General features: G+C 37.5%; 3 protein-coding genes across 6 annotated transcripts in view; 2 read left to right on the top strand and 1 right to left on the bottom strand.

Annotated features, from left to right (window-relative positions):
- Positions 1 to 3,061, top strand: part of LOC105234151 (protein single-minded) — a 53,951-nt gene extending 50,890 nt beyond the window's left edge. For all 4 annotated transcript variants that reach the window (XM_011216432.4, XM_019988787.3, XM_049447911.1 and 1 more), the window contains exon 9: positions 1,327 to 3,061. In XM_011216432.4, the coding sequence (XP_011214734.2) occupies positions 1,327 to 2,626 (1,300 nt within the window). In that variant the 3' untranslated portion in view covers positions 2,627 to 3,061. The remainder of the gene's footprint in view (positions 1 to 1,326) is intronic.
- A 3,076-nt stretch (positions 3,062 to 6,137) lies between these two features.
- LOC105234150 (FAU ubiquitin-like and ribosomal protein S30) lies at positions 6,138 to 7,059 on the top strand. Its single transcript, XM_011216430.4, has 3 exons — positions 6,138 to 6,200; positions 6,425 to 6,515; positions 6,633 to 7,059. The coding sequence occupies exons 2-3, from the start codon at positions 6,438 to 6,440 to the stop codon at positions 6,951 to 6,953; spliced, it is 399 nt and encodes a 132-aa protein (XP_011214732.2). The 5' UTR covers positions 6,138 to 6,200; positions 6,425 to 6,437; the 3' UTR covers positions 6,954 to 7,059.
- LOC105234164 (ionotropic receptor 93a) lies at positions 7,052 to 14,308 on the bottom strand. The gene is made up of 14 exons (XM_049448466.1): positions 13,942 to 14,308; positions 13,716 to 13,868; positions 11,804 to 11,940; positions 11,633 to 11,741; positions 11,017 to 11,558; positions 10,830 to 10,938; positions 10,600 to 10,745; positions 9,218 to 9,397; positions 9,095 to 9,163; positions 8,882 to 9,037; positions 8,107 to 8,257; positions 7,828 to 8,048; positions 7,347 to 7,767; positions 7,052 to 7,290 (listed from the first exon to the last, which is right to left on the bottom strand). Exons 1-14 carry the CDS (start codon positions 14,054 to 14,056, stop codon positions 7,202 to 7,204), a joined length of 2,598 nt encoding a protein of 865 aa, XP_049304423.1. The 5' UTR covers positions 14,057 to 14,308; the 3' UTR covers positions 7,052 to 7,201.
- Positions 14,309 to 14,482: the final 174 nt, after the last annotated feature.

Below are 14,482 nucleotides of genomic sequence, written 5' to 3'. Positions count from 1 at the left end.
TCTGTGTGTGTGTTAAGAACACGAAACTTCACCAGTTGGCTCTATGTTTTGTGAGATCACGCCAGTTGTACATTCCAAGTGCAGATAGGTCGCTTTCACTTGGTCATTACATTGGATGCGTGGATCTCGAGTCGAAAGAGCTTTTCGCTGGAGCATCATGTTTCATGCGAATGACATGGTTGAATTTTTATACGCTTAACACCTACATATCTATGCCGCCTTATAGCTTATAATGCTAGTTTGTGATTCCATCTTCTTCGTGTGCTCATCGTTTACGCGGTTGATTCCAAAGATATTGCGAATAACAGTTCTCTTGAAGGTTCCAAGTGCTTTCTCATCTCTGTTTCTCATCGTTCATGTTTCTGCATACCATATCATAGGACGAGAGACTTATAGAGCGTAATTTTTGTTCGTCGAGAGAGGGATCCGGTTCTCAATTACCTACCGATCCCAAAGTAGCACCTATTAGCAAGATTTTTTTTACGTATGATCTCTAGGCTTAGATTATTGATGATTAATGCTGGTTCCGAGATATACAAAGTCCATAATTTTTTCAAATTTATAGCTGCCAATAGGGACGTAGTTCCCAAGACGCGAGAAATCTTTGTATGTGGCATCAACGAACTTTGTCTTCTCCTCGCTCAATAGAACCAACCACTTTTGCTTATTTTTCAAAGCTTAAAAAGACTGCTCTGTTGTTGTTTAAAGCCTATGATCTTAATATATGTGTAAATGGGGTGTAGTAGTTACTCCGGGTATCCAGTCACAGTTGAGCTACCATATTCAATCCCTACTCCTGCGATCATGACAAACTCTCAGGGCAACGTGAACAACTATGAGTGAGATGAGGTTAACAATTCGTGTGGATCTGAGGCTAAGAAGGAGGGACCCTTGATGGGGCCACTCCGAGGTAATCGGTTTGAGGGCTCAACAAGGTTGCATCATCGGTCCACCAGGTGGTGCCCATGCAAGCGGGTTTGTTTTGGAAGCTAGCGGATCGCTATATAAACGTGATCAAAAAAACTTTCTCCCCCGATTTTCATTTTTTTTTGTAAAACAAGGTTCTTTAAAGTTCTAAAAGTTCGACAACTGGACTCTCCAAACTTGCGGAATATAATTTAAAAATCTCCGTTATCTTTTGAACACACCTCGTCGTAAACAGTTATAATCGAATATTTTTCATTTTTTTCCTTTGACGATTCGATTATCTACCCACTGCTTAGTATTTCAAAATACCTACACGCATTTTTTTTAATAAAAACCTTTCAAAAATTTTCAACTATTCCTTTATTAATTGTTGTTTTCTGTTTCCTACCACCTTTGCAGTGAACAAGAGGCCAAAGACTTGATTCTCAATGAAATACAAACGGGTGTGGTTAAGAGCGAGCCAATCAGCGCTTCGGCTGCGTTGACGCCATCTTTGCATGCGGCACACGCAGCTGCCGTCGTTACACACCCGGCGCTAAGCAATGGCATTGCCGTTGGCAGTACGCCGAGTTGCGCTGCGCTCAGCGTGAGTCCCAAACTGGACGCGTGTTTTGAGAGCGCTGGCGTACATTTACCACCTAACGTGCTTACACCGGTGCTGACTGGCGGCAGCAGCAGCAGTGGTGGCGGCGGCGCCGGCAACGGCGTAGCGCACAATAATAACAACAATAATGCCTACATGACGGGACATATAATGCACACGCAACTGCCGCATCATCAGCACGCGCATCTGCATGCACATCCGAACGCGCATGTGCACGCACAGCACGCGCATCATCTGCATCACGTGCATCCGCATGCGCATGCCCACGAAGTGCCGCTACCACCGCAAACACAACACGAAAACCTCAATTATACAACGCTCTTCCCGCCGATCAACGATCTCGTGGTCACTTCATCGACGCTCGGCCATGAAATGCAATACCCGGACACAACCACCGGCCCCGGCTACTACGGCGGCAGTGTGGGCACGAACAATAGCAATAACAACTCGGGCAGTGAACACTACTACTACGAGGCGACGCCATCAGCTACGTCACTCAATCGACCGTACTCGGCGAATTCCAATAGCTGTTCCAGCAGCGCGGAAAGCGAGCGCCAAATGTCCACCGGCAATGCGTCGATAATAACGGGCAATTCGCCACAGACGACGTACAGCGAGTTGAGTCACACATTTGAATTGCATTACCTGTCGGATAGCAGTTCGCATCAACAGGCCGCTATGGCGGGACCACCGACTACACAACAACAGCAGCAACCGCAACAACATCACCTACAACCTATGGAACATCATCAACACACGCATCATCACCAAACACATCAGCTGCAACAACAAAACTTGGCGTCCAGTCACATTGCCACGCTGCAACAGCCAGCGACGCCGCAGTCTCAGTCACAACAACAACAAATGGAGCACCAGCAAATGCATCAGCATCATCAAACGACGCTGGTGGCACATCAACTACAACAACACGAGCATGAACAACTACAACAGCAGCAGCAGCAACAACAACAGCATGAGCATCTTGCCCGCTCATTCGCCGTAGCCGTGGAGAAGGGCGTCAGCGTGCAGCCGCAATATACCAGCGTCATTGTTGACCCCCATCATCATTATATACCCAACGATTTTGTACATTAGCATTTGCTAGCTGTTACGATCCAGAGGATCGCTGACAGTCAAGCACGTATTGTGCTCTTATTGGGGGCGCCTTGGGTGTCGTCATGTTGCTATGACCTTTTAACGGGTCACAGCGCATTGTTGTTGTTAATTTTAATAGTTCTAATTACTGCTAATTAAATTGGACTGAGTCACAAAAATATATATACATACATAACTTTATATAATTTTCGATTTAATCTTTTTGCCAATTTCATTTACTCGAATATGGTCTGCGCACTAGCTGAGGAAAAGGCCGCACATGCAGTTTTCCGAGCGCAAAAAAACAGGAAATATTATGTATATTTACATATTATATTTATTTATATACACCACAATAGCTATGAGAAGCCAGCAGACATTTTAATGCGAACAAATTGTCAAAATATTGTAATCAGTGCAAATTTCATTAATTTATTTAAAAAAAATTTTAATGATATTGGTGCTCTCAGTTTTCCTCGTTAATTAGTTAAAAAGTTATTAAATATATATGTATGTATGTACATATAAAATGTATAAAAAAATTTAAACTTATTTGAAATACTTTTTTTTGCCGTTCTAATATAAATTTTCAAGTTAAAATCACTTATATTTGTTTTGAATATTTTTAATATTTAATACCAAAAACAAATAGAATTGTAATTTTCTCTACGTCTCATTGGCAACCATCTGTCAGTTAAATTCTCTTTAAGGGGTTATATCGTCGCCTGAAATGCAAAATAACGTATCATCAAAAAATTCGAAATTGAGTGTCTTGTTGATTACACTTCACTACTTCAAATTACATACATAATATTATATATGTTCAACATTTTCAGGTTCTGCACTCAGATATAAACCAGTTTTAACTAATATTAAAATTTTTGTTTCACTCCTATTCTGTTTTACTGCGTGCTTCATTCATGCCACTTTAAATTTCTGAAAATGTTGTTACGTTATTTTGCATTTCAGGTGACGATATGCAGTTAGAAGCCGAAAAAAGCAATTTTTCCAGAATTTTTTCTGAGAAAAATTTTAAATTTATTGTTCCAAAAATTTTTACGCATATTATGGTATCTTTTAACTGTATTTTAAGACTTAGCATTAGTAAAACTATATATTTGGAAAGGAACTACAGCTGATCTCCGAGAGCTTCTCTCAAAAAAGACGTTTTGCGGTGACCACTATATCTCTGAACTGGATCCTCTGAAATTAAAAAACCAAACAGATTTCGTTAAAGTAATGTTAATTATAGTAATCAAAGGAAGGAATAAGCAAAATAAATTTTTTTTTTTACAAAATGGCAGTTTTCATAAAATAAATTGTTAAATGTAATTCTAGGCAGTCTGAAACGCCTTTTCAAATTTGGGTGTAACTTCGAAAATATTCAAAAATAAAATAGAAAAAATCAAATTTTTTTTTTTCAAAATTTAACTGCATATAACCCCTTAATTCCAAAATCAAAATTATCGGCATTAAATATTGCAAATTCCATTTGGTTCGAAAGAGCAAGTGTGCCGATCATTGCTGTAGAGTACTGAAGATAGTAGCTCTGCGAGCTTTACATAGTTCAAACACGTAGAATACGAATAATCAAGCGCGAAAAAAGTACATTTAAAAATAATTGCTTCTCTCAATTTTAGAATAAACTGAGGATTCAAATTTGTTTTTTTAAATATAAACTTCAAATTGGGAGTAAACATTTATTTTTACTTTTCGAGATTTAATTTATTTTTTTTATTTCGATCCCAAATGAAAATTTTTAAAATTATTTTTAATTAAGATTTTCGGTATTACGAAATAAAAAAATATATATTATTTTACATAATAATTCAATTATGTTTTAATGCATTATTTGACACTCTCATTATATGTATGAAGGTTCACGTGAAAATTCATTTTGCTTAACAAAATCGTAGCTTTTCCAAAAATTCTTTAAATAATTGTTTATACAATGTACACAGTTATATAATATAAATACATATATACATACATATATTTAGATCTCATAACAGTTATGCGGTGTTTTAAAGGCTTAGTGCGACCATATTCACTTATTTACTTTAAATTAATTGAATAAAAAATATTTAAAAATCTGTGTCAACTTAGAACGCCTTTACATAGTTTTTATTAATTTATTTAGTAATTTTCGTTTTTTTGGGTAATTTAATTTTACTTATGTGCTTATAAGAATATTTTGTTTATTACCCAAAATTACGCAATTGTCAAGCCAAATTGTTTGTGTATTTTCTTTAATAATAAGTAATAACAATATGTAAATAAATTTATTGCTAAAATAATAAAGCAAGCGAATAAAATTAACTGTACAAATTGTGAGTTTTCCAATTATTCGCTTAATGCCGTTATGGTTTATCCATGGCGTATATACATATGTATGTAAATGTTGTATGTTCAGAATCCCTACAGTATAAAAAATTTTATTTAAGAAGTGTACGTAAAATCAAAATTATATATAAAACTAAATAATAGTGAGCATTAATGATCTTCGTAAGCTGTATTTATGTACAATAAACAAGGAATTCTAAGCCATTTTATGCTTGACGAAAATCGCTCTGACGATTAAGCAGCTGATGATACTTTGATTTTTTCTAAATATTGACATTAAAGTCGGTTGACAGACTAATATAAGATATAACTAAAGAAACATATAAATAAAGTGATAATTATTTATACAAATTGTGTTTAATTTAATTAATAACATTTAAATGAAAAGCTAATAATTTATTAAGTTGCGCTCTTAATTGTTATTTTGATGTTTTTTCTTCTTTATTGGCGTAGGCAACGCTTACTCGGTTATAGCCGAAAGAACACAACTTATTTATTTAGATTTTTACAATGTTTTAAAATTTAGTTATTAATAACACAAAATTATTTAATTGTTAATTAATTGATAAATGTTTTGTTATCGTAAAAATAGCGTTCAAGGGATGCCAAAGCAAAATTAAAGTAATTCAAATTTGGAATTCGAAAAAGGGCGTCAATGGACATAGAAACACTTTTTCGTCTTATATATTCCACAAATAATATACCACACGTGAAATTTTTAAATTCAAATCCTAAATTCTTTTAATAAAATTTTAGTTTTATTAAAACTAATTAAAATATATCTTATATTAATATATTTAACTTAGAACTATTGAAACTATTGTAATTTCTTCGTCTTCTTAAATAAATATGAATTTCTGGCAGCACCGCTTGAATTATTCGAAAACATGCGGAAGTAGAGCGCGCACTGAACACACTAAAATTCGTGCACACAAGGTTGCATTAAAAGAGAACTTTTGGAAAAGCAATGTTTGCTGAAATATAAACATTTTCTGTAGAGTCTTGAATGTATTGTTAGCTAAATATAGTAAATTGATTACAAATAATATTTACCATAAATTGTTTGATTGATTACTCGTGGTAATTAGAAAAAATTGCTACTTCGAAATATAATATTAGCAATACAACTCTGATTGCATGAAATAATTTGACGTTTCAACTTCGAAATTGATTTGACAAGTTCGAAAAACAGCCATCTTTCTTTTTTCGCGAATCCCTCGCTAGTGTGAAGGTGAGAATTTTGTTTAATTAAATTTTCTTTTTAAATACGAATAAAAACACATAAAATTATTCAAAACCATGTAAATAATGCGATAAAATAAGAAACTAATGAGTTTTGAATAGATTATGTTTCTAATTATACCAAAATGGACATAATTTTTAACACGTGTTTCTTGTGCTGTCAATGCTTCGAAAGTGGTGAAATTTAATATCGATTCTTTGTTCTACTTGCAGTTAAAAACACAAAATGCAATTGTTCGTACGTGGTTTTGATGCCGTAGAGCCCGTTGAGGTGCTCCCCACTGCTACTATTGCCGAAGTTAAGGTGTGTAACAAAATTGTTTCATCGGTGGTGACAGGTCAACAATGTCGACTGCCATCATTTCTAACCCTACTTTTTCTGCTTTATACGTATACGCTAATTTTGTATATTTTCTTCTAGGCACAAATCGCTCAAACCTATGGTTTGAACACTGAAGAAATCACATTGAATTGTGAAGGCAATGCCTTGTGCAATGATGCCGCGGTGACATCCTTGGCTTCCTTCGAGTTGGATATCACTGTACCAATGTTGGGTGGTAAAGTGCACGGTTCTTTAGCGCGTGCCGGTAAGGTCAAGGGACAAACACCCAAGGTGGAGAAACAAGAAAAGAAGAAGAAGAAGACTGGCCGTGCAAAGAGGAGGATCCAATATAACCGTCGCTTCGTCAACATTGTGCAAGGTTTCGGTCGTCGTCGTGGCCCCAATGCCAACTCCAACTAAGCTTATCAATAGTTGATATGTTCTTGTGGGTTTGGTTTTTTACGTGTAAAATGAAATTGATTTTCACCAACAAATTATATTAAAGTAATATAAATAAGTATGTGAATTTCGGTGATTTTATTATTAAAAAAATTCCATTGGAATGTTAACACAAAAAGTATATATATTTTGGATATATTTCAAGTGTTTTTGTAAAATATTTATTGCAAGAAATATCGTATACATTCGTTGTACACCGGTTTTTCAATTCAAGTTGCAAAGACACCTCGCTTTTTCTCAACAAAGTACCATCTATACCAATATTCGACGAACAGTATGAACAAAGCAATAAAAAATCCTGCAATAAATTCTAGTTTAATGAAAAGTAATGAGTTAATACGCATGTTGTCATACCAAACAAAAGTACCATAAAGCAGCCTTGCATATCATCCAAATTCACTTTATGGTTCATAATTTGCCGCATACCACCGTGACCGCTACACTTGTCCATCGAAGGTAAATTTATTTGATGCCAACGTTCTATGAAACCCATTTGGAACATACGCATTATTTTATCATTAATTAATTGTAGATATGGACTATCTCTCGGTACAATCAAACCAATCTGTTCGGCTACGAAATTGTCACGTCCCAATGAGAACTTACACTCTTTGTCTTTTTCAAATTGTTTTTGTATAATCAGTTGCAGATTGATGCGCCAATCGACATTAATGCGTTTACCATCCTGCACGGCGCCAATATCCTCGCCTTGAACATTATTGTAAATGGTGGCGCGTTGCACATAATCACGGAAATCATCGCGCGTTGTTATTTGCTATTTGAAATTTTTTTATTTTTTATAAAAAATCATGGACCGTATACGATACGCACTTACCGTTGCATACTTTTCAAAATAAGAGCCATTTCGCAAACCAAATTGTTGCACTGCGCTGGATGAAAATATTTGAAAAAAGTAATCTATGCCAGGTTGAAATTGCGGAAACGTAAGAAATGCAACCAAATTGCCACTGTATGTAGTTACAAGCACAATTACGACAATCCACCAGACGCCGATCACTAGACGACCACTATCCGCCTTAGGTAAATACATGCCGCCTGATAAAACAAACAGGGTCAGTGAAAAGCTAGTTGTTGTATTTATGGCATTTATTACCTTGTTGTAGTAGTGCACCATAGATATACCAAAAACAACTGTTGAGTGTGCTAAGGCCGGTTATGCGTAAATGGTCCATTGGCACCAGACGATTTATGAAGTATAGTACCGGCGCAGTGATTATAATAATGGCCACCAGGCAGCCCCATATCTATTCACGGGTTATATTTATTGTATATTGTCTACTTACATACACCCAACTCTTTTTTACACTGTAGATACGTTCCTCAGAAATCCGTGTAAAAAAAAAAACGTGTAAAAAAAGAGACGTTTCCTATAGAAAAAAGGGGGATACGTTCCATGTCATCTGAAACCCGTGTAAGATTAAATAAGGAACTATATTTACTTCGAAAAACCGTGTAAAAAAAGTTGAAAACTATAAAATTTCAGATATGCATACAGATTGTATGTTAATATGGCATTTTATTGAACAATAAAACTTAAAATACATAATTCATACAGGTGAAAAATTGGTAGATTAAGCAAAAAAAACAAGAGAAATCTGTTAATCCAGTACTAAGAACAGAAAATTTAGAATATAAATAAGAAAAAAATATTTACATTGCTACATAATTATTCGTCGTAGGAAAGAGTTATGGAATAAGTGTGGTAAAAACAAAAATAATTTCAAGACAATGATTTTGAAACGGTAGTAGATTAAAAATTTTTTACAAAGAAAATTATTTTCTCAACCGTGTAACTTCAAATCCGTGTAAAAAAAAACCGTGTAAAAAAAGAGTTGGGTGTACATACGCAGCTATTTTGTCTTGCTTACCTCTGTTGTAAAAGGAGCAGCAAACAGATAAATGCGACTCACTTCATCCGGCTGGCGGGAAATAAAAGTATACATCTGTACGCTTATTGGCACGGTGTAGTTAAATGACTTCTTATCAGGTTCATCAATAGTGGCAGCTAGGGCAGCCATAAAGTACTGTTAAAAGTGAGGCTTTAGTTTTATAATATTTATATTCAAGGCATTTGCACTTACACGACTCGCCTGCATCGTTTCTATGACTTGATAGGGTATATTAAATGTAAGTGAACCGAAGAGGTCGTCCTACATATAAAAACATTAGACGCAAATAATACGATTAGCATTTGTAAACTTTACCGTTACATTGTTCGTGTGTTGCATGTCCTCTGCAGAATCTGATGCGCTTACTTTGACTTCATGAAGAATATAGGAGAAATTTAACATGCGGCTCATTTCTTTGAGGATCTCCATAGAAATACCGCTGTGGCGAACTATGTCGCCGCGGCTGTTGCGTTCCAAAATTTGCCAAGGAGGGCTCTTTGCAAAAATTCATAAGCAATAAATAATATAATGAAAATATATAGAGAAAACTAGAAAGACGTTAATTTCGGCTGCACCGATACCCTTGACAGGTGTATTTGTTATAGCAACTAGGTATATGGTGTGACTAAATCTTTAAAGGTAACTGGACAACGGAAATCATTTTGAGTTTAGTCCGCGTGTATACAGACGGTCGAATCAATCGACTCAGCTCGGCACCAATATCATATTTATATGTACTTATATACGCTATTGTATTCCTCCACAGATGTGCAGGCAAGCCGTTTGAATTTGCTCTAGGACTCGTCAGGAACCAAAACGAAGGAATTAATACCTCGGACTGGCAAGTGGTAGATAGCAAAGTTGAGGATTCTGGATGGAGGCTGAATCTGAATGTGGGCGACGAATCCTATAAACTCATGCGGAAGAAGGCCTTTCGCCTGAACTACCAGTTTAGTTCGCTAGTCATGAGACCCTACGGGCCCAAAGCTACTGAGGAGAGCAGAAAGGACGAGAAAATGAAGGTAGACGAGGATGCTACTCGCTTCGGCGACAGTACGGCCAAGCAGGCTGGAACTGCTGAGGCCATAATGGAAATCCCAACGGAGGAGACAGGGGCAAGAGATCCTACCCGATCTTATAGTAGTCCAGATGAACATGTATCATGCGGTGTCAACATCCCTTGTCATCGCAAGCAGGTTTACATCGGATAACCTAGGCATCCCGCTGATACAGGAGCCATGGATCCACAAAGGAGAGGTGAGGGCCTTAAAACGGACTCGAATAAGGTAATCTGGGAGCTCTATAGCATGAGGCCCACAATTTGATTTCATTTGTATTTTAAAGCTCCTAGCATAGGACCTGGTCGCTGTGCAGGCCAAGGATAACGAAGGTGTAGATTTCGTTCTGGCAGCAGCCTACTTTCCGGGAGAAACAACATCTGCGCCGCCAGAGAGTGTGCAGGGCCTGGGAGACTACTGCAGGAGAAATAAACTGACCCTGGTTCTTGGTTGCGATGCAAATGTACATCACACAGAATGAGGAAAGGGCACAATAAACCTTAGGTCGCGGTCAATCCTCATTTATTTATTCAATCTAATCTAATAGGGTCCCACGGTTTCTCCTGTCTGTTTGTAGCAAGTTTAATACACCCTGTTCAGGCTATAATGATAAACACATATGTCTTAGCGATAACTTACGTGCTCCGTTAGAATGTTCAAGGTGATATTGCGAAAGAAATGCGTTATATGTGGGAACATAACTTCGTGTGTATTAAAACCCAAAGTGGGTGTCCAATAGCCAACATCGATGAATTCGAAGTTTTTGTTGCGTGTGTCACGAAGTTCTGGGAGAGAGTTTTTATGAGAAAAATCAAATGAGAGAAAATTGAGAGAGGTCGAATATTTTACGGCTAACTTCAAAAACTTACCTGAATTTGATTGATATCGACGATGCTCCTCGCTTTTGCCCCAAGTTAAAGCTGTCTCAATTTTCCAATGCGAACAGCTCGTGCATTTACTATACTCTCTAAGATATTCCTATAATAATTTTACATACATACTTGTATATCTATAAATATCTTTATAAGCTTTTCCTTCATTAAGATATCTAGATACCTTCATGTAACCCAACATTTCATCCTGCTTTTCCTGTTTGGTATAACGAATAGCTTCCCATTCCTCGTCGGAAATTTCGCCATAGATCGATTGCTCTTCAACGATCATACGTGAAATGGACGTAACGAGCGCCAATGACAACTCCGTTATTGTGCAATTAATGGAACTGCTACAAGTGGGTTCGGTTGTGTTCAACGCGAACGCAATATTCGCACCCTCATCCAAATTCTGTGTCACCGAGATGGGATCGTGATTGCGCAGCTCCTCGTTCAACACAAAGAAAACCCATTGATTGTAAACGTGAAATAACTTCATGCTCGCAGCGATTTCCACTATGTCCTCATAAAATTGTGACAACACAATAAATTGTCGTGGGGTTTGTCCACCGTCCTGAAAGGCGCTCAGCATTTGGCGTATGGCGGTGCGTTTCTTTTGGCTGCGCAGCGTGTCGTCGATCTGGTACAGCAGCAGGGAGAACGGTGTTATGTGATTTTTAGCGCTCTCATGTACTACCGACTCCACCAATGTGGGATTGTCGTGCACTTGATGGGAAAAGAAGGGTGTGGGTAATTTGTAGGTATGTTAGGCCAAAGTTCAAACTTGTACCGGGACTCACATATAGTTTGATCGAGTAGCACAGCAGCCGTCTTCCAACGCAATAAACGCTGTACCTTTATGTCCAAAATAATCTGCGACAATTCCTGACCCTCATCGACTATGGGTATCTGGAAGCATATTTTAAGAATTTACAATAAATTTGTGGTATTGAAAACCATTGAGTCTATACCATAATAGCGCGATTTAAGGGCAACCGCGGGCAATTGGCGTCGGTTATAGCAATCAAAAGTATGGAGTTCTGCTGTGTTGAGTCAAACAGTTGCCAAGTACTCTTGCAGTCCGCCACTGTCATGGCAGCGAGAAAATCTACAATTATGGGTTCATTAAGCTCATACTCGTATAGAATAAAATGTAGGATGTTGAAAGATAGGTATATGTACACACTGTGTGTTAGAAAAGCGCTTTACAAAAATAATTAGTCTTACGAAGCCAAAACTAGAGGAAACGGATGAATAGAGCAGCAGTTTGAAACCTAATTTGACTAATTTAACCATAGTTTTGGCGGAGTTATGAGCCAAAGCGCTGTGATTGTGAAAAACGCTTTGTTCCTTTCCCCTTTTTCGCTGGAATTCGTTCTCGAATCAGACGAATAATATAGTAACAGTGCATAGCATAGCCCTGCGACTGTTTTGTCTTCTCCAGGAAGTCGATGTACTTATCGAACGGACTTTGTTAATCTTAGAAAACGCTGCTCATCTTCTCTCTTCGGAGAAGTTCCCGAATGTCACTGTTCCATTGATCTCTAGTGTATATACGTGCATTAATGTTTCGTCAACGCTTACGAAACGACTCGCTTTTTATACGGATTGAGTAAACCAGCACAAATTACCCAGGCAGTTGTTTTCATACCCAATATTTCAATACCCAATATGTCCCATGAGGTTTTTGAGGTATGTACAGTTCAGATACTCCCATAAGTTCGGTGTTCTTCCATAGGAAATCATGGGGTTTGGCCATGTTATTCTTCGTGGTAACCGTTTTTGAGGCTGTCGCAGTTGCTTTCAAAAGAGGGAAGTCACCGTAAACAGCATTCAAGCGTTCTTTGAATTTACTGCGCGATCTTCCTTTCAATAATAGGAATCGAATAAGGACTCATATTGCTCTTTTTTTTAATTGTTTCAAAATTCGCGGAGACAACCGGTTTTACACGCGGTCGAAACAACTAAACATCTAGTGGACTATAATAACAACAGTCCACTACGAGAATCAACTACATGTTTGTTTTTTTCAAGATTTTTCTGATGATAGTATCAGAATCGATGAGTTTAAATCATTATCGGACCACTCTCGTATTTCAGTAGGTTTTGTATTTGAGTGGACCGCTTTTACCGCTGCTAAGAAAACTACCGAAACTCGGAGTGCATCCCGAAAAAATTACTATTTGATGCTATTTATGGGCCGGCGGCGTCAATGTACCGATCTTCTTCCGTGATGATCAAGACCGGCAATGGCACTGTGAATGGGGATCGCTATCGCTCAATGATAACCGAATATTTTTGGTCCGAATTGAAGGATATGGACTTGTGTCAATATGTGGTTTCAACAGGACAGCACCAGAAGCCGCACAGCGAATGTCACAATCGTTTTATTGAAAACCAAGTTGACTATTTCTTGTGGGGCTACGTCAAGTCTGTGGTGTATGTCACGAAGCCAGCGACGATTGATGAACTTCGTACGAATATCGAAGCTGAGATTGTAGCAATATCGGCCGATTTATGCTTGAAAAGCGAAGACAATTTAGTTCAACGTCTGGACTTCTGCAATCGTGCCCGTGGTGGCCATCCAAAACTTCCATACATAATGGCATTTCACTTACACAGGAATAAAGAATTTCATTGATATTTTGGTTTTGTAGCGCTCTTAACTCGTTATAAACTCCAGGTCAGTAGTTGTTATAATTTTCGTGGTATTTTAAATTAAAATTTCAGTGTGTTTGTTAATTGAAATAATTATTTGTTTTGTTTTTTTTTTCATGATACTTTAACAACTGAAATCGCACTTCATGGGGAGAAATGTGTTCCACTTCTTTCTCGTAACACTAAAAATGAGGTTGGTATATATAAGGAAACTAAATTGCCCACCTTTTTTCAAGCGAATTTGACTCCATGAGTAATACTTCACTTCGATGCCGCCGTTCTTCAAATTCTCACGTATCACGTCACTTAGAATTTTTTGAAAACTCGCTAGAACATTTTCACCACGCCTTTGCATATACTCTTGATCCACAACAACGGCTGGAATTCGTGAAAGAAAAAAATTAAATATCACAACAAACACACATGAAAATGAAAGCTACACTTTCCTCACCTAAAGATGCGTTTGCAGTTAAAAACGACGAGAAGTCATTGGCTGCGGCGTTTTGCAGCAGCAGCGCGAGGCACAGGGACAGCCACAGTGACCACAGAAAAGCGTGAAAGCGCATCGCTCACATTCGTTGCAAAAGTAAAACCTAACTGAACAACTCAGTGTCTGAGCATTGCATTTTAACTCGAAAAACCATTCACAAAATTGAATTGAATATTATAACGGGATTGGCAGTTATAAAAAGGATAGCACAAAAATATTTATTAATTTCTGATTGCATTTGGCGTGTGCCTAACAAACACTTCAAATTAACCGTCACGGATAGTGCTGCACGCACACATGTATATACGTACATATGTATGTATATGTATGTATGTTGTGCCGCGGTGGTCGAGAGCAAAGGCCAGATTGGTATGGTTAATATTTAACGAGTGAAATCGAAAGCACGGCCGTTGCACTGCAGCGGTTTTTATGCTTTAAATTAACCCTCTTGGGATACGCGCGGATCCAATTAGGAAGTGTTCTAAAGGATTTTGACGCGAAG

Source organism: Bactrocera dorsalis, chromosome 2, assembly GCF_023373825.1.
Source record: "Bactrocera dorsalis isolate Fly_Bdor chromosome 2, ASM2337382v1, whole genome shotgun sequence".
NCBI lineage: Eukaryota > Metazoa > Arthropoda > Insecta > Diptera > Tephritidae > Bactrocera > Bactrocera dorsalis.
The sequence above is the reverse complement of the archived record's forward strand: the minus strand, read 5'-3'. Positions and strand labels throughout refer to the sequence as shown.

What these genes read in the sequence shown, in the direction of transcription:
- LOC105234150 (XM_011216430.4), top strand. Translation starts at nt 6,438, where the DNA reads ATGCAATTGTTCGTACGTGGTTTTGATGCCGTAGAGCCCGTTGAGGTG. An exon ending in CTACTATTGCCGAAGTTAAG is followed by an intron (nt 6,516 to 6,632) that starts GTGTGTAACAAA and finishes ATTTTCTTCTAG; the next exon opens with GCACAAATCGCTCAAACCTA.
- LOC105234164 (XM_049448466.1), bottom strand. Translation starts at nt 14,056, where the DNA reads ATGCGCTTTCACGCTTTTCTGTGGTCACTGTGGCTGTCCCTGTGCCTC. An exon ending in AAATGTTGGGTTACATGAAG is followed by an intron (nt 10,939 to 11,016) that starts GTATCTAGATAT and finishes AAATTATTATAG; the next exon opens with GAATATCTTAGAGAGTATAG. An exon ending in CTTTATGGTACTTTTGTTTG is followed by an intron (nt 7,291 to 7,346) that starts GTATGACAACAT and finishes AATTTATTGCAG; the next exon opens with GATTTTTTATTGCTTTGTTC.